General features: G+C 38.3%; 3 protein-coding genes across 7 annotated transcripts; 1 reads left to right on the forward strand and 2 right to left on the reverse strand.

Annotated features, from left to right (window-relative positions):
• Positions 1-1,609: 1,609 nt before the first annotated feature.
• Positions 1,610-4,349, reverse strand: hint2 (histidine triad nucleotide binding protein 2). Its single transcript, XM_017451210.3, has 5 exons — positions 4,191-4,349; positions 3,903-4,043; positions 2,196-2,300; positions 2,040-2,112; positions 1,610-1,913 (listed from the first exon to the last, which is right to left on the reverse strand). Exons 1-5 carry the CDS (start codon positions 4,284-4,286, stop codon positions 1,822-1,824), a joined length of 507 nt encoding a protein of 168 aa, XP_017306699.1. The 5' UTR covers positions 4,287-4,349; the 3' UTR covers positions 1,610-1,821.
• Positions 4,350-5,708: 1,359 nt separating this feature from the next.
• mrps30 (mitochondrial ribosomal protein S30) lies at positions 5,709-10,880 on the forward strand. The gene is made up of 5 exons (XM_017452212.3): positions 5,709-6,311; positions 6,404-6,549; positions 8,228-8,333; positions 9,019-9,195; positions 10,544-10,880. Exons 1-5 carry the CDS (start codon positions 5,735-5,737, stop codon positions 10,801-10,803), a joined length of 1,266 nt encoding a protein of 421 aa, XP_017307701.1. The 5' UTR covers positions 5,709-5,734; the 3' UTR covers positions 10,804-10,880.
• Positions 10,881-11,298: 418 nt separating this feature from the next.
• emb (embigin) lies at positions 11,299-19,414 on the reverse strand. Of its 5 annotated transcripts, none has more exons than XM_017452215.3 (9): positions 19,235-19,413; positions 18,284-18,346; positions 17,837-18,026; positions 17,189-17,268; positions 16,781-16,908; positions 13,984-14,083; positions 13,795-13,878; positions 13,651-13,675; positions 11,299-12,367 (listed from the first exon to the last, which is right to left on the reverse strand). In XM_017452215.3, the coding sequence occupies exons 1-9, from the start codon at positions 19,335-19,337 to the stop codon at positions 12,301-12,303; spliced, it is 840 nt and encodes a 279-aa protein (XP_017307704.1). In that variant the 5' UTR covers positions 19,338-19,413; the 3' UTR covers positions 11,299-12,300. The 5 variants fall into 5 exon arrangements, 4 of the variants coding, with proteins under 4 accessions (XP_017307704.1, XP_017307702.1, XP_047005754.1 ...); XR_001810184.3 differs by adding an exon at positions 12,803-12,904 and having other exon boundaries at positions 12,229-12,367; positions 13,795-14,083; XM_047149798.2 differs by lacking the exon at positions 11,299-12,367 and adding an exon at positions 12,438-12,904 and having other exon boundaries at positions 19,235-19,414.
• Positions 19,415-19,493: the final 79 nt, after the last annotated feature.

A 19,493-nucleotide genomic window follows, 5' to 3' on the forward strand; every position in this document is an offset into this window, starting at 1 on the left:
GTAAGAGATGGCACCAGGATGCACTATGGTAACAAGGCAAGCTGGCAGGGGCAGTGTGATGCTCTGGGCAATGTTCTGGGAAACCTTGTCTCCTTGCATTCATGTAGATGTCACTTTAACATGTAGCACCTACCTAAACATTGTTGCAGACCAAGTACACCCCTTCATGGCAACGGTATTCCCTAATGGCAGTGGCCTCTTTCAACAGAACAATGTGTCTTGCCACAGTACACAAATTGTTCAAGGAACATGGTAAAGAGTTCAAGGTGTTGACTTTGCCTACAAATTCCCCAGATCTCAATCGAATCCACCATCTGTGTGATGAATAGGCAAGTCTGAGTGCTTAAAGCTATGAGCCGAGTAATAGTGAACGAATATGTGATTCTAGCAATTTATTACATAAACATTAAAAAAATAAAACATTCTTACAAATAATATGACTTTTTCAACACATAGTGATTGATTGCATCCAAACATCTTGCATTATGCTTTGATATTTTTACTCAGCAATCAAGCTGTAGTTTTTGTTTTTTTAATATGGTGAATTCAGCATTGGTATTAATTGTGATTTGCATACTTCTTGTGCACTATTTTTGGGCCTTAGTACAGTAATGGTGAGTCACTGTCATACGTCATTCTTAAGATTTATTCCTCACTAAGACTTAATAGTGCACATTTTTGATCATAACTATTAAAAGGACCCATGTCACACCCCTCATCTCCCTCCACTGGTTTCCTGTAGCCGCCCGTATTAAACTCAAGGCCTTGATGCTCACGTACAAGACCTTGTCTGGAGAGCACTTCTGTGAGCACTTACCTAACCCCTGAAATGCTAACCCCTGAAATGCTAACCCCCACATTATTAAAAAAAATTATCAAAATTACTCTGACTCTTACACCTCTACTCTGCACACTTTGCTTCTCTAGAACTCAATTATAAATCTTGTATTGTAGGACTATTTGTTTTGTTCTCTGCTTGACATATCACTTTGCTTGTATTTCCTCATTTGTAAGTTGCTTTGAATAAAAGCATCTGCTAACTGAATAAATTTAAGGGCTTTTTTTGTCTTCTACCTCAACTGCTCATTTCTGTGCTGTATTCTGCCTTGCGTGTACTATCTGAAGAAGAGCATCTTCCAAACACATAAATGTAAATATAGTAAAGCAATACTGTTACTACACAAACAACATGAGCTGAAATGTTGTAGAAGGCTTAAGATCAGAGGAAGCTGAGGGTCAAATGGGGGTATTTATTTCTTCCTATTGTTTGTGGAACTGATGAATTAGTTGGCACAGTGCCCATGTGTGGGGTCAAGCACCGGATAAAATGTCCGAGCACTGGGGGTAGCTTGGTACAGGTTTAATGTCAGAGGAAACTAGGTCAAATGCCTTTTTGCAGTTAGGCATTTGTGGAGTGACACGTAATGCACCAATAGCAACTTTCTTGTTCGAGAGCAACATTCAATATTAACTATAATAGACTGAGCAGTGAGGTTACACTCCACCATGTTGACACTAACGGTACAGTTTAGAATTTTAAAACTTAATGTGAAAATATTTTGAAATATTTAGAACACATACTCCATAGTCCATCAATCTGCAACACCCATTTAAAAATATATTTACTTTATTATTACTGTGTTATTTTGGACAATCATTTCTGTTTGTTTCTCAGAAGAAAAAAACAAAACAAACAAACCATATTGCTTGCCTCATTCTTTATCTTATCATTTCTATTATTTTTGATATGCTGTAACTAGCTATTTATGTAAATTGAATATATGTCCTCTTCACGGTTATACTAATAGATGGAGTGGTCATCTATCCTGGAGGCCACTGCATCTGTCGCCCTCCAAGGACATGAAGGTGCAGGTGATACACAGACTGAGCCCCATGTTTCCCCTCGTTGATGACTGTAACGGAAACGCACAGTCTGTAAGCTTTATATGATCACCACGAATAAAAATGTCAAATTGAAATATTTCTAAAACGTACATAATGGTAAGAATAATGGGTTATGCTCAATACTACAAACATACCCAATCTGTATCCCTCACTTAATCCTTCTTTCTTCGCCAGGTTTTTTGCTACTACCAAGAGATGTCCAAGGAGCTGAAAGAAAAAATATAAAGGCACTGATTTCTTCAGAGTGAATGATACAACAAAATGAAAGAATAGAGCACAGAGAGACAAACCGGTGCATCGTCATCATGAGCTTCACTTATCCTTGGGATAGGAGTTCTGGGAATAACCAGGAAATGCACGGGAGCCTGGGGACTGATGTCCCGAAATGCTAAACACTGAAAGAGATGTTACAGCAGTGCATTATCTGAGGATCAAGTTCAATAGAAGTGGAAATAACATGGATTTAATTAATATGAAAAAGCCCCATGTGTCATGTTAAATAAACAATAGTAACAAGTAGTAGAGGTCGGCCGATTGATCAGTTTTGTAAAAATCCACACCGATAGTTTTTCCCGGATTCATCCGTTGTGTGAGCGTCTGAGAACGGTCTGCTGTCATCATTACACAGAACGAGAGCGGCCTCTAGATGTTAAATAAAAACTATCACTGACTAATTTTGTTCATTTTGGATGTCTCTGTTTTTATTTGGAGTGCTACATTTTTTGATCAGTATGGATGCATATTTTTTATTTACTTTAATATATATTAATGTTTATAGATTTATTTCATTTAAAAAAAATTACAGTACATTTTCCTGGTACATTCTGTATGTTTTTTTTTTGTAATAAAGTTCAACAATATTTTACTTTGTTTTCATTGAATATAAATTTTTAAAATATCAATTTTTTAAAAATTTTATTAATCGGTTATCAGCAGGTACTGCGCAAGTTATCGGTAAAATCTACGACCTCTAACAAGTAGGAAAGAAGCGAATTAAAATTAAGCACAAATGAGGAACAGGAGACAAAATACTGATACTATGGCAAAATGATAGAAAATGAGAATCGGCTGATCCCAAAGAGTAAAATGTCATTTTAAACAAATGTTATTTGTTTTCACAAATAATCATTGCAGCAGTTCCACCTAAGAGCACCATGGCCTCAAGGTTCAAGCCTAAGTACAGATCACTACCTATGTGGAGTTTGGCATGATCTCACTATGTCTCTGTGGGTTTACTCCTACCTACACCTCTAGTCTCTCTAAAAAAAAAAGGGGGGGGGGGGGGGGGGGTCAGACAACCCTGTCTGTGCATTTTGCACCCCACCAAGGGCATTTAAGGTGAACGCCCCCCCAAACCTCTGCCCAGTTGCAAATGTGCCAAAATTAAAAGGCAAACAAGGTGTTTCCTAATTGTTTTTGCAACAACTTTTGCTTGTTTATCTTAAAGTGCACCTAATATGGTTTTTAAACATGCTTTATTTTGTTTTAGAGGTCTAATAATAGATTTATATGCATCCAAGGTCAAAAAACACTTTAACGTGCACATAATTTAAACTGCAGCATTACCGGTCCCCCCCCTTTCAGAGAGCATACTCTGCTTTGATTGGTCAACTGCTGTCAGACAGCACCCAATGAAGACCAGAGGTGGGTTTTTGTTACCAAATTATGTAGGTTAGTACAGGAAGTAAGTGTGGAATTAATAATGACTCGTTTCAGCTGTTCAGAATCGGTTCCTTCTTTTGGGAGTCGAAAACTCCGTTTATCGTGCGCTATGAAACTTTGCAGACGTTTTCACATTCACAAACAGCACTATAACACACTACATGAAATGTAATACTTGAAAAACCATAATAGGTGCACCTTAATACCTTGGGTAGATAATTATCTCCTTATTTATGCAGTGTATATGATTGCTGAGCTATTGTGCTTATAAATAACATTATAAACTATATCCTGCCTCTGTCACTAGTTTGGAAAAAAGTGTTCATGACAGTTACCTTGTTATCTTCGTAAATTATGTCTGCAGGAATTGTTTTGTCAATAATTTTGGAAAATATAGTCGGAGTAGGACTTCCATATTTCTTGCTGGCTTCCTCCGCCAGGTGAACTTCATCATTGTGTGAAGACAGGCAGAGGTTCTGAGACAAACACAACACGCACAAGTCAAAGCAACAGAGGAACAGCACTTTAACAGTGCCTAACATAACGAGCTAGCTGTGCTAACACGAAAAGTAACCTTACAGAACCCGGAAATACTGACTGTATAAATAATAATATATAAACACCTGGACTGTTATAGCTCGCCGTTGTAAATTATACACAAAAGGCAAGAATAAGCCTCGTCTCTGTATAACAGTGCGCAAGATCATGGCAAAGTTCATATGTTTCACTCCAGTTCGCCCACATATCCTACACGCATGCGCAGTGCCAACAGAGTCACGTGACGTTAAGGCAAGCAAGCTGCCTGGTGTTTCATTGCAATGTTGTTTTGTTTAAAATATTTAATTTGAATTGAGTTAACTGTAAAGACGCCTTCAAGTGAAAGGAATCTTTCATTTCTTTATTGTTTAGGTAAGAAAATACCGTGCACTGTTCTATATTTTTTTTCATGCCATTATATGAACATATATAATTTCATGCCATTTTAAATACAAAATCTCACATAAACCAATCAAAATTTTATGAAGTGCCTCTGTAATATCCTTCATCCCAAAATGGATATAGATCTGGTGACTGGGCAGGCCATTGAAGTAATTACAATGAAGACAGAACAGTCTGAGATGACTTGTGTGGTTTGTGGCGTGATGAATTATCAGGCTGGAAATAGACATTATTAGATGGGAAAATTGTGCAAATAAAATAATGTACATGGTCAGCAATGTTACTCAGATAGACTGTGGGATTTAAACAATGCTTGACTGGTGTTAAGGGGTCCAACGTGTACCAAGAAAATATTATTCACACCATTACACCACCAGCACCAATTGAACTGTTGACACAAGGCAGGTTGGGTCAACTGATGCCAAATTCTGACTTAAACTCTGACTTCTTTGGGGGGTTTCAACCGTCCAGTTTGGGTGACCTTGTGTCCACTGTTGCTTCAGTTTCCTGTTATTGGCTGACACGAGTGGAACCCAATGTTTTAATCATTTTGCTTTTGTAGCCCATATGCGTCAAGGTTTGACATGTGCATTCTGAGATGCTTTATCTGTTCACCACAGTTATAAAGAGTGGTTCTTATAAAGCCTTTCTGTCAGCTCAAACCAGTCTGGTAATTCTCTTTCACACTGAACCATTCTGTGTAAATTCTAGAGAATTTGTCATCTGTGAAAATCCCAAGAGCTCAGTGGTTTCTGAAATACTTAAACTGGCCCATCTGACAGCAACAACCATGCCACCATCAAAGTCACAGAGATCACATCCACCAACACAATCTGTCTCTGACACACATACACACACACACATACACACACACACACTCATTCACACACTACAGACAATTTAGAGATGCCAATCAGTCTACACTTCATGTCTTTGGACTGGGGGAGGAAACCAGCGTACCTGGAGGAAACCCCCGAAGCACAAGGAGAACATGCAAACTCAACACACACAGAGATGCTCTTGACCTGTATGTGCATGAAGTGCATGCTGCCACATGATTGGCTGGTTGGATAATTGCATGAATGGGCAGGTGTTCCTATTAAAGTGGCCGGTGAGCGTTCTCGACACGCACAGCTCTACACTCCAGTCCAGTTGGTGGCGACAATGCACCAAATACTAGATTTGTCAACCACCATTAAAAGTGGAAGAAGAAGAGCTACTAGGTTGCATGAGATACAAAAAAACCAACATGGCGGCGTGCAGTAGATTACCCTTGCAGTTATTTTTATCAACTCAGACATCGCGTGTGATCTGCACCAGAAATGTACAAGTTAAAAGTGAAACAGAAGCGAACCCGTTATATCCAGCGCTTTTACCGTCTCGGACAGCTAAGAGTAAATCAGCGAAAAGGCGAGTGTTACTGGAGTTCTTCGAGCAGCTGCGCACAGTCGAGCCACAGGAGAAGATCCGGGCTCTCACCCGTATCCAGCGCATGAAGTATGTGGTTTACCCTCAGACTCCGGCTGTAGGAGCGGATAAATGGTACCAGCATTTCACCAAGACCGCGTATCTGCCCGGTCTTCCGGAGAAGATGAGCACTGCTGAGCTGGAGGACACTCTGGTGTCTGATCTGTGCTCCACAGTGTGTGACAGTCTCCTACAGGAGCACTGGTACATGAAGAAAGGCAGGACGTTCCTCCAGAAAGAGCAGGCGCAGTTTGCTGCACCCTTTTTGATGAACACTGTGTCTGGGCTCATTTCCTCACTGGCCAGCAGAAATCCTGTGCTCCGACTGTCTAATTTTGGTAAGACTCCTGATCATTAACATGCTGTATAATTCTCATCCATCCAGTAGTGTGTTGCTAAATAAGTAAATAAACGGTTGGTCTGATTACAGATCTGTCTCCTTATGTCAACTTTTACTGGGTGAACGGAGAGAGGACTATTCCGAGAGGACACCGGCGTGGCAGAGTCGAGCCTCAGAGGTTCCAGATTGATGATAGACCTCACAGCCAGATACGTATCCGGCAGCAGCTCCCTGAGGTAGATCTTCTCAGAAGGTTTTCCTCACTTTGATAATGCATAACTGCACACAGAATCAGCATGCCAGTGTACAGTGTTTTGAAAAAGTATTTGCCCTGTACTGATTTCTTCTGGTTTTGTCTATATCCCATATAATTTTTTTTTCAGAAATTAAAGCAAATATCTAATAAAAAACAAAGGCAGCCTGAGCAAACACAAAACAGTTTTTAAATGATAGTTATTTATTGAAGCAAACAAATTACTCAATACCATCTGGGCCTGTGTGAAAATGTATTTGCTCCCGTAGTTAATAATTCCCCAAATTTATGAAACTGCTTTCAGAATGGGGTTCAGCTGGACTAGACACAACCAGGCCTGATTACTGCAAACCCTGTTCAATCGAATCAACACTTAAATAGAACTTTTTCAATAGCATGAAGTTGGTTAAAAGGTCTTACCCAGTAACACACTATGCCAAAATTGAAAGAAATTCCAGAAATTATGAGGAAGAAGGTGATTGAAATACATCAGTCTGGGAAGGGTTTCAAAGCTATTTCAAAGGCTCTAGGACTCCAAAGAACCACAAACTCGGCACAGTAATGAACCTTTCCAGAAGTGGCCGACCTTCCAAAATTCCTCCAAGAGCACAGCAACTACTCATCCAGGAAGTCACAAAAGAGTCAAAGAAAACATCAAGGAACCTACAGGCCTCTCTTGCATCAATAAAGGTTACTGTTCATGACTCCGCTATCAGAAAGACTCTGGACAAAAATGGCATCCATGGAAGAGTGGCGAGGTGAAAACCACTGCTAACCCAGAAGAACATTAAGGCTCGTCTGAATTTTGCCAAAACACATCTTGATGATCCTCAAACCTTTTGGGAGAATGCTTCGTGATTGACGAGTCGAAAGTGAAACTGTTTGGAGGACAGGGGTCCTGTTACATCTGGCATAAACCAAACACAGAATGCCACAAAGAAGATCATCATACCTACGGTCAAGCATGGTGGTGGAAGTGTGATGGTGTGGGGATGCTTTGCTGCTTCAGGGCCTGGACAGCTTGTAATAATTTAGGAAAATATGAATTCTGCTCTCTACCAGAAAATCCTGAAGTAGAATATCCGGTTTTCAGTCCGTAAGTTGAAACTCAAGCACAACTGGATTATGCAGCAAGACAATGATCCAAAGCATAGGAGTAAGTCCACCTCTGAATGACTCAAAAAAAGCAAAATTAAAGTTTTGGAGTGGTCTAGTCGAAGTCCTGACTTGAACCAATTGAGATGCTGTGGCAGGACCTTAAACGGGCAGTTCATGCTCAAAAACCCTCCAGTGTGGCTGAACTAAAGCAGTTCTGCAAAGAAGACTGAGACAAAATTCCACCACAGCGCTGTGAAACCTTCAGTTATCGGAAGCATTTGGTTGCAGTTATTGCTGCTAAAGGTGGCACAGCTAGATTTTAAGTTTAAGTGGGCATTTAGTTTTTCACATGGGTGATAGGTGTTGGATATCTTTTGTTATTGTTGCAAAAAAAAAATTACAATAAAAACTATTGTTTACACAGCTTGCCTTTGTTTTATGTTGTATTTCGTTTGAAGATCAAAATCTATCTTGTACGATATACACTGTAAAATCATAAAACTCACTTCCATTGTAAGATCAGTTGTGTCTTAAATAGTGATTCAGTGAATGTCTCTTTGTAGTTTGTGCCACTTGAGACAGAGGTAGCTGCTGAAGTGCCAGTAATGCAGTTGGCTCCTGATTGCCTCCCTTTGTTCCGGAGACAGTATGACAATAATATCTCTACAGGTTTGTATGACTTCTATGATCATATACAAAGAATGCTTCTCTTTTGCATTCTTTTCATGACAAATTATATTATTCATAACAGCTTGAATGAAAACTAAAATCTTTTTTGAAATATTTAACTGAATTTCAGATTTTTTTAGTATTTGGTATGTCCCATTTTTGTTTTAATGGCAGTGTGCACAAGCTGGCAAAGACTCCAATCAGGATCAGATCAGGATTTGTGCAAAACCTTCTGATCCATTTTAGATCGAATCCATCAGAGCGTCGTCTGAATGTGTGCTTCAATAGAAGAGAATTAAGCATGAGGAGAACCTGAACTTTTGTGTTAAACAGTTAAAGTGGTCCGTAACACACATTCGTTTGCATTTAAATAGGAACTTAGAAATAGTGCAGAATCTTCAGTATTAAATATTCAAGATATTGAACATTTTACTTTATTTGTTGTAAATATTTAAAAATTCTAAATGCGTCGTTTATTTCCAGTTTAAATTTCTTTAAAAATCCCTGATTTTCAGTGTGATTACAGACTTTTGGAAGCCACTATATATATGTGTTGGATGAAATGCCCATTCATCTAGAGATGAGTTTGTGTCAGTGTTATGCAGAAATGTTCAACAGTCTTGTTCTGAAATTTATTTATTTTATTTTATTTTATTTTATTTATTTATTTTTTAAACCTGCATAGGTGCTAAACTGCAAGACCCCTGCTGCTATGGGCACACACAGTTCCACATGGTCCCTGATAAGTTCCGCCGGGACAAACTAATTAAAAAAAACCTCTCTGATCATATCGAGGTGTTTTTGAGGGCCAACGGTATTGCAAGTCTCTTTGCATGGACAGGAGCACAGGCCATGTATCAGGGTGAGTTTATATATCGCTTGTATTTCTTATGATCTTCCATTCACGTTGACGTCACAATTATGGGATTTATGAACTTATGACTTTAAATCTTTAAGTCAGACTCATAATTGGCAAGTTTTTGGAAAGCTCTAACTTCTCTGTGTGACATCATGAGCAATCACATCAGCTTCCATGTTAAAGGCAGTACTTATAATGTCAGGATTGAACTCTGTTTATATCAGACATTTTGTATTGATTGTGTAAAAAATCATTTATGGCAAATTAACTTTCAATCTCTAATCCAGTGAAGGACTGGAGGTGTGAATTTCTATTGACTAACCTATAGACCTTTTAATTCTAATATGATCTAACAAAAGATTAGATTTCACACCTAAAGGTTAGACATGGATTAGAGTTTTTGAAGTTTACTTGAATTGTTGAATGCAGTTAAACAAACCATTTTCAACGAGTGATCATAAAACGGTCCCTCAAGGACTTCGTTATTTTGCGATCACACAAATGAATGCAAAATCAAAGCAGAGCTGCAATATTCAGAGGAGTGAGCAATTTAAAAAAAATAAATAAAAAAAATTAACATTTAAATTGCAGCAGATTTGGACCAAGATGCGTAATGTGACATATCACAGTGAACATTCAGCCAAAGCCCTCTTCGATTCACTTGCGTCGAACATAAGTACAGCTAAAAGGTCTTATTTACCAACAATCACTGCAAAAGGCCACATTCATGTGGTTTTCTGCAAAAAAAAGCACAAAAAAACTCTGTAAGTTGCATCACAATTTTTTTTAAAAGGCCGCAGCAAAATCAAGCATTTTTGCCCATAACAATCACAAAAAAAAACCCTCTGCGAAATCCTGTACAGACTGATAAAACAGTGACTGTATTGAGCAAGACCCGGCTTCTAATGGCCATTGCACGCTAAATGATTGCCACCTGCCAGTTTGTACCCACCACCCAGTTCTCTCCTATCACATGACAACTAACAACCTGGGCGTGTGAAAGCTTCTTCTGAGATACATGAAGCCAACCAATCATCTCTTTTCAAACTGCTGCTCACACTGCATCACATGGCAGTGTAACACACTCAGAAGTAAGTAATATCTACCCTCCTTTGCATATACAAGCTCATAGAGGCTCGTGATTGTACATTAGCAGTAAAAGGATGCAGTGGCTCCATGTGTCTTGAAGGAATCATCTTCTAGACTCGCTCTTGCAGGTTGGTATCTGTCATGCAATACGATACAGTGAACTAGTATGGAGGAAAAAGGAAGTACACAAAATGTCACCTGATCAAGGACAAACAAAATGAAAGATGTGTCTTATGCTCGACACTTCTGCATTTCTCTCTAGGTTTCTGGAGTGAACAGGATGTGAGCAGGCCGTTTGTGTCTCAGGCTGTGATCACCGATGGACAGTACTTCTCTTTCTTCTGCTATCAGCTCAACACGCTGGCCCTGAGATCGTTCTCCATTCCCGACAACCCACGTAAGAACCTGTGCTGGGGCACAGAGAGCCTGCGCCTCTACGAAAGAATCACAGATGGAGATGTGATCGGCTGGGATGACGATGTGCTTAAGCTCCTTGTAAAGTTTCTGCTGAACAAGCCATAAATTAATCAAGAGAGCTTGAGTGTGGAAATCTGGTGGCATTTTCCTAATAGAAAATAAATATAATATAATATGCGCCACTTGGTGTTGCAGTTATTTGAAATTGAGCACATGTGCAATTTAAACATTCACAATTAAATCAATTAAATACCAGTGTAATGTAATGACTGGTTTTGGATGACCTTTTATTTTTAATTAAAGTTAAAAACATGAATTATAATTTAAATGTTTAGTAAGTTTGGAGCGGTGGATTCTTGAACATTCTTCAAAGCCTATTTCACAAGGCTGTCATATTATTGCACATGTAAATGCGGGTAAGACAGCATTTTGACTTTATTATGCTAGTGATGTGTCACGTCCCAGCTGTCATTTAATACAACGATACGCAAAAACACTGTTTTACATTACACTGTGATGTAAATTTTTTTCTGGATATCAAAATGCTTCAGCTACACCAGAAGTAAGATGCTTGAAGAATCAGGAGACCAAGAGCCAGGGTATAAGTCAAATAGATGGTTTATTATGCACACAAAGACCACCTGGGCGATACATCGTTTCTTAGTCTAAACATAAGTTCGAAAAAGTTGGCTTTTATATTCATATGTATGTGCAAGCAACATACCCAATGCTAGTAAAGAAAAACCTAAGACAAAACTCCTTGACAAAGACATCATCAAGGACAGAAACCCAAAATCATCATTAGACCATGAGTAAGCAAAACTCACATTGAACTGATCTTAAATGATTGAATCATAATCATTGAAAATAAGGAAAAATATTTACTAACTGCAAGCCATTTAATACTGGTAGTTTTGCTGTATATTATTGCAGGTAGTATATTTTTACTACCTTTGATAGTAAAAAGCCATTTGAAATGTTATAGAGTCTTATGAGGCTTTCACATGCTTGAAAACCCCAAAAACAGGAAATAAGCAACGGTCTGCTAATAAAGCAACCAAGTCAATGATATGACATTTAAACATTATAGTCATGGAAAGTCCCCAGAACGCTAAGCAGATGTTACTGTTTCTGTACAATAACTCAAGTCCAAAGCTCAATATTCAATTCTACTGTATAGCTTCACATTTTTAAATGGCTTTAATTGCTTTAGAAATTATCTTCACACAACCTGGAACCCTGTGGAGTTCTTCTAGATTTTTGAAGTCAAACACAATAAACATCACATCACGGAGAGCATTAGGACAAACATTTTGACTCTGTGTTTATTATTGTTATATAATTTATATACTATATTATATCATTTATTTAATATTGCTTCACTATGTTGTAGTATTGTGCATGGGATTCAAGCATAGTGATCCTGACTAGTTTATAGTATGTACACTGTTCTAAATATAGCACCCGAATTTCTTCAAGAGGACGATATGTTCTTTTATTGTTCTTATTACATTATAATACTAAAGTGATATGTAACTTTAGTGTGCTGGATGTTTTGGAGCATGTCAAACAGCAAGATAACTAACGAATGAAATGGCTATGTTAGTTCTCCACTTTCCTCTGTCTGGTTGTGGTCCCTCCATCTTCTGTGATGTTCTCTTCCTGTGTCCTATAGCAAACAAGCAATATAATTTGATTAATGTCTAGAGAAATTGCACCCAACACCCCCCCCCCCCCCCCCCCCCCACCACCACCACCACCCCAAACACACACACTTTTAAGCCTCAAACAATTACACATGCTATAGATTAGAACATCAGCTTATGCAGAATATTAAAATGGTGTCCTGGCAACCATGAAATGATCTGTGCTTCCAGTTTCTCTAAAAGATCTATGTTCTATTTCACTCATCCTAACCATCAGGGGTGTTGGGAATCGCCAGGATACCTTCTTTAGCATGTGCGCACATGCTGAGACCTTCAACAAATTCATGAAGTGACCATATGATGTACTATTCAATATAAATATCGTTGTCATACGGCCATTGTTACCTTTATTCTTCTCACCTCGTACACAAGTTGGAACGTGTGCACCTTGGACCTACCTGTCTAACAGCTTGTGAGTTTGGAGCTACAGGTAACCCGTCCTCCAAATTTGGCAATCGACTCCCATCATCTCTTAACTTCTCCTTTCAATCTGTTCACAACTGTGGTGAGTGTATTTCATAAATTTTTGGTTATTTGGAGCTCCATAAATCAACCAACTGTTGACTGTGCTTCTCTCTTGTGGAGTTAAATACTCCACTAGTCAGGATGCACTGGCCAACAAATACAGATTTCCACCTCCCATTGATTCTGTCTGCACTGCACAAAATTCAGCATTCAGACCACATATTGCTGCTTGTGGCCGGCATCCTTGATTTCTACTCCACTCTTATCCCAAATACTGTAGGTGGAATGATTTGGCACCATCAGTCAGTTTACCTGTCTGTGGGTTTGGTAACACAGGGGAAAGATTCCAAGGAACAGCCATATGATAATGGTGTTTATATAAAATACTATTTTATATGGTCACTTTGTGACATTGCAATGCCTTAATTAATTTATTAATTAACTGGTACAGAAAGTGTGTTTAATGTGATGCTTGCTCTACCATTTAACAAGGATCTCTGTGCTGTGATGCCTTCAGGAAACACTGCCTGTTCTTTATCGGGTTTTATCCAAAGATGGAAATATTTTACTTAAACAGTTCACAAAAACACCAACATTTCCTTAAAAACTGTGAAACTGCAGGGAAAAAAACGTTGCTTTGATGGACAGATAATTTAAAGAAAATAGAAAGAAAATGTTTAGTACTTTTTCAACCTGAACATGAGATCTCAAGGCATCTACAAAACTACTATTGTGTTAAACAAGCCTAAAGAAAGCCATATGCAGACACAGCTATACTCACGGTGTATGTTCATACAGTCCGTTCTCTGTCAAGTTAAGACAAGACATTAGTGTTCAATTTAAAACACACTAAAAGTACATATTTGTTCAGGCATATTTGTTGTCTGAGAACTGAACACACACTCACTGAGTCTCTATAGCCTACCTGTGGTTCCAGTGGAACCTTTCCGTTTTTGGCTCTGTCTCTCATAGAGCAGGATGAGAGTGACGAGGATGACGACTTCAACAGCTATGATCATGAAAGGCTTGAGTGGCTCAGTGAAGGACAGAACTTTGAGGTCCAAGTGCGACTCGGTGGGTTTGATATCGAAAACTGCACTGCATGTGTATTTACCTGAGTCTTCCAAAGTCAAGTTCAGCAAGGTTAGTTTGGTGATATTTTTGTCTAAGTGGATCTTGTAGTGCGTGGGGTCAGCAGTGGCATTGATAAGCTCCTAGGTAATGGATACACATATTAGCCATTTTGATTTGTCTGTGATTTTCTCAACATATAATACATACTATAGTACGTATAATAACACGCAATGACATTTCAATTACTATTGAGGAGAACTATATAAAGATGAGTATCAAAACATCTTGTGAACATTATTATCTGCAAATACTAGATTTAAACCAATTACATTTGCCATTATTAACGAAGCATGGATTTTCTGAAATTCCTCAGTGGAAAATAGTTGTAACGAAAATAAAACCAAAAAGTGGTGTGTAATTCACACTCAGAAACTCCTAAAGGCCTTGAAGTTCTACTATTTTGTATTCAAATGACAAAGATATTGAATATACAGTATCTCACAAAAGTGAGTACACCTCTCACATTTTTGTAAATATTTGATTATATCTTTTCATGTGACAACACTGAAGAAATGACACTTTGCTACAATGTAAAGTAGTGAGTGTACAGCTTGTGTAACAGTGTAAATTTGTTGTCCCCTCAAAATAACTCAACACACAGCCATTAACGTCTAAACCGCTAAACGGCAACAAAAGTGAGTACACCCCTAAGTGAAAATGTCCAAATTGGGCCCAAAGTGTCAATATTTTGTGTGGCCACCATTATTTTCCAGCACTGCTTCACAGGTTGCCACTGGAGTCCTCTTCCTCTCCTCCATGACGACATCACGGAGCTGGTTGTTAGAGACCTTGTGTTCCTCCACCTTCCGTTTGAGGATGCCCCACAGATGCTCAATAGGGTTTAGGTCTGGAGACATGCTTGGCCAGTCCATCACCTTCACCCTCAGCTTCTTTAGCAAGTCAAAAGTCATTATCATGCTGGAATACTGCCTGAAGGGAGGGGATCATGCTCTGCTTCAGTATGTCACAGTACATGTTGGCATTCATGGTTCCCTCAATGAACTGTCGCTCCCCAGTGCCGGCAGCACTCATGCAGCCCCAGACCACGACACTCCCACCACCATGTTGGGAGTGTTGGTTTGCCACCACTGTAGGCAAGACACACTTGTCTTTATACTCCTGACCTAGTTGCCACCACACACGCTTGACACCATCTGAACCAAATAAGTTTATCTTGGTCTCACCAGACCACAGGACATGGTTCCAGTAATCCATGTCCCTAGTCTGCTTGTCTTCAGCAAACTGTCTGCGGGTTTTCTTGTCCATCATCTTTAGAAAAGGCTTCCTTCTGGGAACGACAGCCATGCAGACCAATTTGATGCAGTGTGTAGCGTATGGTCTGAGCACTGACAGGCTGACCCCCTACCCCTTCAACCTCTGCAGCAATGCTGGCAGCACTCATACGTCTATTTCCCAAAGACAACCTCTGGATATGACACTGAACACGTGCACTCATACATCTTTGGTCGACCATGGCGAGGCCTGTTCTGAATGGAACCTGTCCTGTTAAACCGCTGTATGGTCTTGGCCACCGTGCTGCAGCTCAGTGTCAGGGTCTTGGCAATCTTCTTATAGCCTAGGCCATCTTTATGTAGAGCAACAATTCTTTTTTTCAGATCCTCAGAGAGTTCTTTGCCATGAGGTGCCAGTGGCTAGTACTTCCAGTGGCTAGTATGAGGGAGTGTGAGAGCGATGACACCAAATTTAACACACCTGCTCCCCATTCACACCTGAGACCTTGTAACACTAACAAGTCACATGATACCAGGGAGGGAAAATAGCTAATTGGGCCCAATTTGGACATTTTCACTTATAAGTGTACTCGCTTTTGTTGCCAGCAGTTTAGACATTAATGGCTGTGTGTTGAGTTATTTTGAGGGGACAGCAAATTTACACTGTTACACAAGCTGTACACTCACTACTTTACATTGTAGCAAAGTGTCATTTCTTCAGTGTTGTCACATGAAAAGATATAATCAGATATTTACAAAAATGTGAGGGGTGTACTCACTTTTGTGAGATACTGTATCAAGTTTATACCACATATGCATTCAAAAGTCTGTGTAGATGTACATTAGTGTGTTTGTTTCAAATAATCATTTCATTTATATGAGCAGAATTTTAATAGGAATATAGCTTTTAAGGAATATGGAGTTTGGTTGAGTCAAACAGGATTTACAATAACATCTAAACATTTTAAAAATGTATAAACGTGATCACACACACGACTTGGAGGCGTTTTGTGTGAGAATGTCTCACAGCATTAAAAATTTTCCACTAAGAAAAGATTAATGAGGACCAATGTTTACGGAAAGTATTTACCATGTACCTACCATTACCTTCCATTGTTTAGATACAATAGAAAATTAACCCATTATATTGGTCAATGTGTACCCACTTGGAATGGTTTAAATGAATAACCCATCTTACTGGGTTAAATTAACCCAACTAACCAATATTTATCCAGCTGTATGGATGAAAGCTACCCAAATTTGGTTGTTTACAATCCAGAATTTCCTAGAGTATAGCCTAGTCACTAGAGCTGATCAAATTAATCGTAGGGTGCCAAAAGTTTCTCAAAAGAGAGACTCCATTCTCACTCCATTCATCCACAAGTAGTAGAGTGTCCTGTTTGCTATTTATTTTATTATTTAAAATTGGATACAAATTCATGCAGGTGATGCAATATTGTGCAATATTGAATTTTTAAGCAATCTACAGTATATGTTACACTTACAGTGCTTAGAGATAACTACTATAAATGGACAGTATGTTACCTTGTCAGTATCATTGGTTTTGTACCATACCCAGGTGTTCGGTTCACGCTTGAGGCCACACTCCAATACAACTGAATCGCCAACATAGCTCACTATGGGCCTGTCTCGCTTGTCTTTAATGGCAGGCACTACTCAAAACAAACACAGTTCAGAATAGTTTTTAGTTTTATTACACTCACATGACCTTCACAGTAGTAACATTAGAATTTTCTCTGATTCAGTGTAACAAATTAAACACACTGGCTGATTGTGGAGTACTTGAATGGTTTATACTGCATTAGAGCCAGGATATGTGTAGTGCAGGGAGTCCCCTATTAGTACCTCTGATTTAAGAAGAGGTACGTAAAGGTGGAGGTTTGAATAAAAAGTGGTAGGTCTTCAACATGACTGTGCTTTTTGCCAACATACCTTTTAAAACAAAAGTAAATTGTTCCTCCTTTCCGAAGATACATGAGTAATTTCCTAGATCACTTTCCTGGATATTAAAGCTGAAAAAAAGTAAAATAGTGTGATAATATACTATAACTGACATTGATCATTTCAAATATAGGACAGTTCTGTGCAATCTAAACAGTGTGTAAACATATCAGGAGAATGCTGTCTGCTGGGCACTTTAAAAATACCTGTATACACAAAAAACCTTTAAATGTACAATGTTTCAGATTATCTACAGTTCTAGACATGCCGCTGATTATTATTCTTTTTTTTTTGTCTCGTGGTACGCTGATTTTATACTCTGCTTGGAGTATGTACTATACTTATTAACTAGAGTTAATAAGTATAGTACATTGACAGAATAAATACATTTGTTTGTAAATTTATACATTTACAATCGACATTTATTAGCCTAAATTACTGTTACAATCATCTAACACAGTCCTCAAAACCTTTTTACGGTGACGTGACTACATTGTTTAATGCAGTAAACTACCCTGAAGCCTTCATCAGATTTGGGTTCCTCACACTTTTATTTGCTTTTATTAGTTAGTAAATAATGAATAGTAGGTATCGAGTAATACACTGTGAAAATAAAGAGTTAATCCAATTCATACGTACATCCTTTTAAGGATATAATGTTCATTGTGCCTGTAAATAGTTTGTTGGGAGTTTTCAATTTCACCACCATCTTTTCTCCAAAAGCCCGTTATGTTTGAGGGTTTACTTGGGATGTCAGTCAGGTTACACAAAAGCTCTATGCGTTGGGGTTTCAGGATTTCAAGCACTTCAACAGTGGCATGACTTTGACCTGTGTGTTGAAAGATTACAGACTTATGAGCAAAATATGCCTCTGGACATCACCAACGACAACAATGAAAAATAATGAATGATAATTAACATTTAATATCATTTTTACCATGCTATATATATATATATATATATATATATATATATATATATATATATATATATATATATATATATATATAATTTTAAAATACTTAATTAATAACTCAAATGTTACATGAAGTTTACAGAAGGATCTAAATAGGGTAAACAGTTTACCTTTATGTACTATAGTCCTAAGTGTTGTATCAGAATCGTTAGTCATTTGAGAGAAGGTGGTCTCTATATAAAAAAAACACACACACACACACACAAAATGACATTATAGTTAAAGGCAAGGTGTTACAGTTTAGTTATTCCCTTTACTGTAATTCATATTTCAAAATCAGTTTCATAGTAATGAATCCAAGGGATTGGATTAAGTATTAAGAATAGTATTATTGTGTTATATTAAGGATAAATGTATCATCAGTTCATTCCAAATGTAGTATATCTAATATATAGAGACATATCTGTTCACACAGTTTTAACCTACTCTATTTAGAAGGTCATAGCATCAGATTCTAAAGCTAAAATAACCTTCCTCAGTCTTAATGTAGAGAAAATTTCATAATCCATGTCACACCACGTTTCACAACCCTCTTCATTTCCCAACACTGACTTCCTGTGGCTGCCCGCATCATATTCAAGGCCTTGAAGCTCACGTACAAGACCTTGAACAGCACACCCCCCCCCCCCCCCCCCCACACACACACACCTGAATCATACTATCTTCAAAACAAAACAACAAAAAACCGGCTAAAGACCCACCTCTTCCGTAAACACTTAACTAACCCCTAACTTATTGTTATTAAAAATACATTTATTAAATAATAATAATAATAATAATAATTTTTAAAAAAAAATAATAATAAGGAAAACCCTTACACTGGCTCTTCCACCTCGAATCTGCGCACTTTGCTTCTCTAGAACTCAGTGAAATATCTTGTGTGATAACACTACTGGTACTCTAAAGATTCTCTACTTGATATATCGCTTGATCTCTACTTGATATATCGCCTCTATTTCCGCTTTGGATAAAAGAGTCTGCTAAATGAATCAATGTAAATGTAACTATAGAATAAATAATATATAGCCTATACTTAGGAAATATACATATAGCTGCTGTACCTGTGTTAACACCTTCCCAATACAGCAAAACAAGAAGCAAATGCATAGCATTCACATTAAAGCTTCTCTTGTAGCTCCTCTGTGTTTGTCCAGACTGAGGCATTTCACTGCTTCCTGCTCGGATGCGGGACTGGTGAGACTACAGCACCTCTGTACTGCACACACACACGCGCACACACACGCACACACACTCAACCTCTCTCACACTCCTCCTCCTCTCCTCCCCTCCCCTCCCCTCTCTCTCTCTCTCTCTCTCTCT

The sequence above is a fragment of the Ictalurus punctatus genome, chromosome 22, assembly GCF_001660625.3.
Source record: "Ictalurus punctatus breed USDA103 chromosome 22, Coco_2.0, whole genome shotgun sequence".
Lineage (NCBI taxonomy): Eukaryota > Metazoa > Chordata > Actinopteri > Siluriformes > Ictaluridae > Ictalurus > Ictalurus punctatus.

Bases quoted from the DNA above. Each gene is read 5' to 3' on its own strand.
- hint2 (XM_017451210.3), bottom strand. From the start codon at position 4,286: ATGAACTTTGCCATGATCTTGCGCACTGTTATACAGAGACGAGGCTTA. The intron at 2,301-3,902 runs GTAACTGTCATG...CATCTCTTTCAG, and splicing joins TAATTTACGAAGATAACAAG to TGTTTAGCATTTCGGGACAT. The intron at 2,113-2,195 runs GTTTGTCTCTCT...TTTTTCTTTCAG, and splicing joins CTCATGATGACGATGCACCG to CTCCTTGGACATCTCTTGGT.
- mrps30 (XM_017452212.3), top strand. From the start codon at position 5,735: ATGAGATACAAAAAAACCAACATGGCGGCGTGCAGTAGATTACCCTTG. The intron at 6,312-6,403 runs GTAAGACTCCTG...GTCTGATTACAG, and splicing joins GCTCCGACTGTCTAATTTTG to ATCTGTCTCCTTATGTCAAC. The intron at 6,550-8,227 runs GTAGATCTTCTC...GTCTCTTTGTAG, and splicing joins TCCGGCAGCAGCTCCCTGAG to TTTGTGCCACTTGAGACAGA.
- emb (XM_017452213.3), bottom strand. From the start codon at position 19,337: ATGCCTCAGTCTGGACAAACACAGAGGAGCTACAAGAGAAGCTTTAAT. The intron at 18,347-19,234 runs GTACAGCAGCTA...TTTTTTATATAG, and splicing joins TTGGGAAGGTGTTAACACAG to AGACCACCTTCTCTCAAATG. The intron at 12,368-13,650 runs GTGAGTATAGCT...TGTTTGCTATAG, and splicing joins GGACTGTATGAACATACACC to GACACAGGAAGAGAACATCA.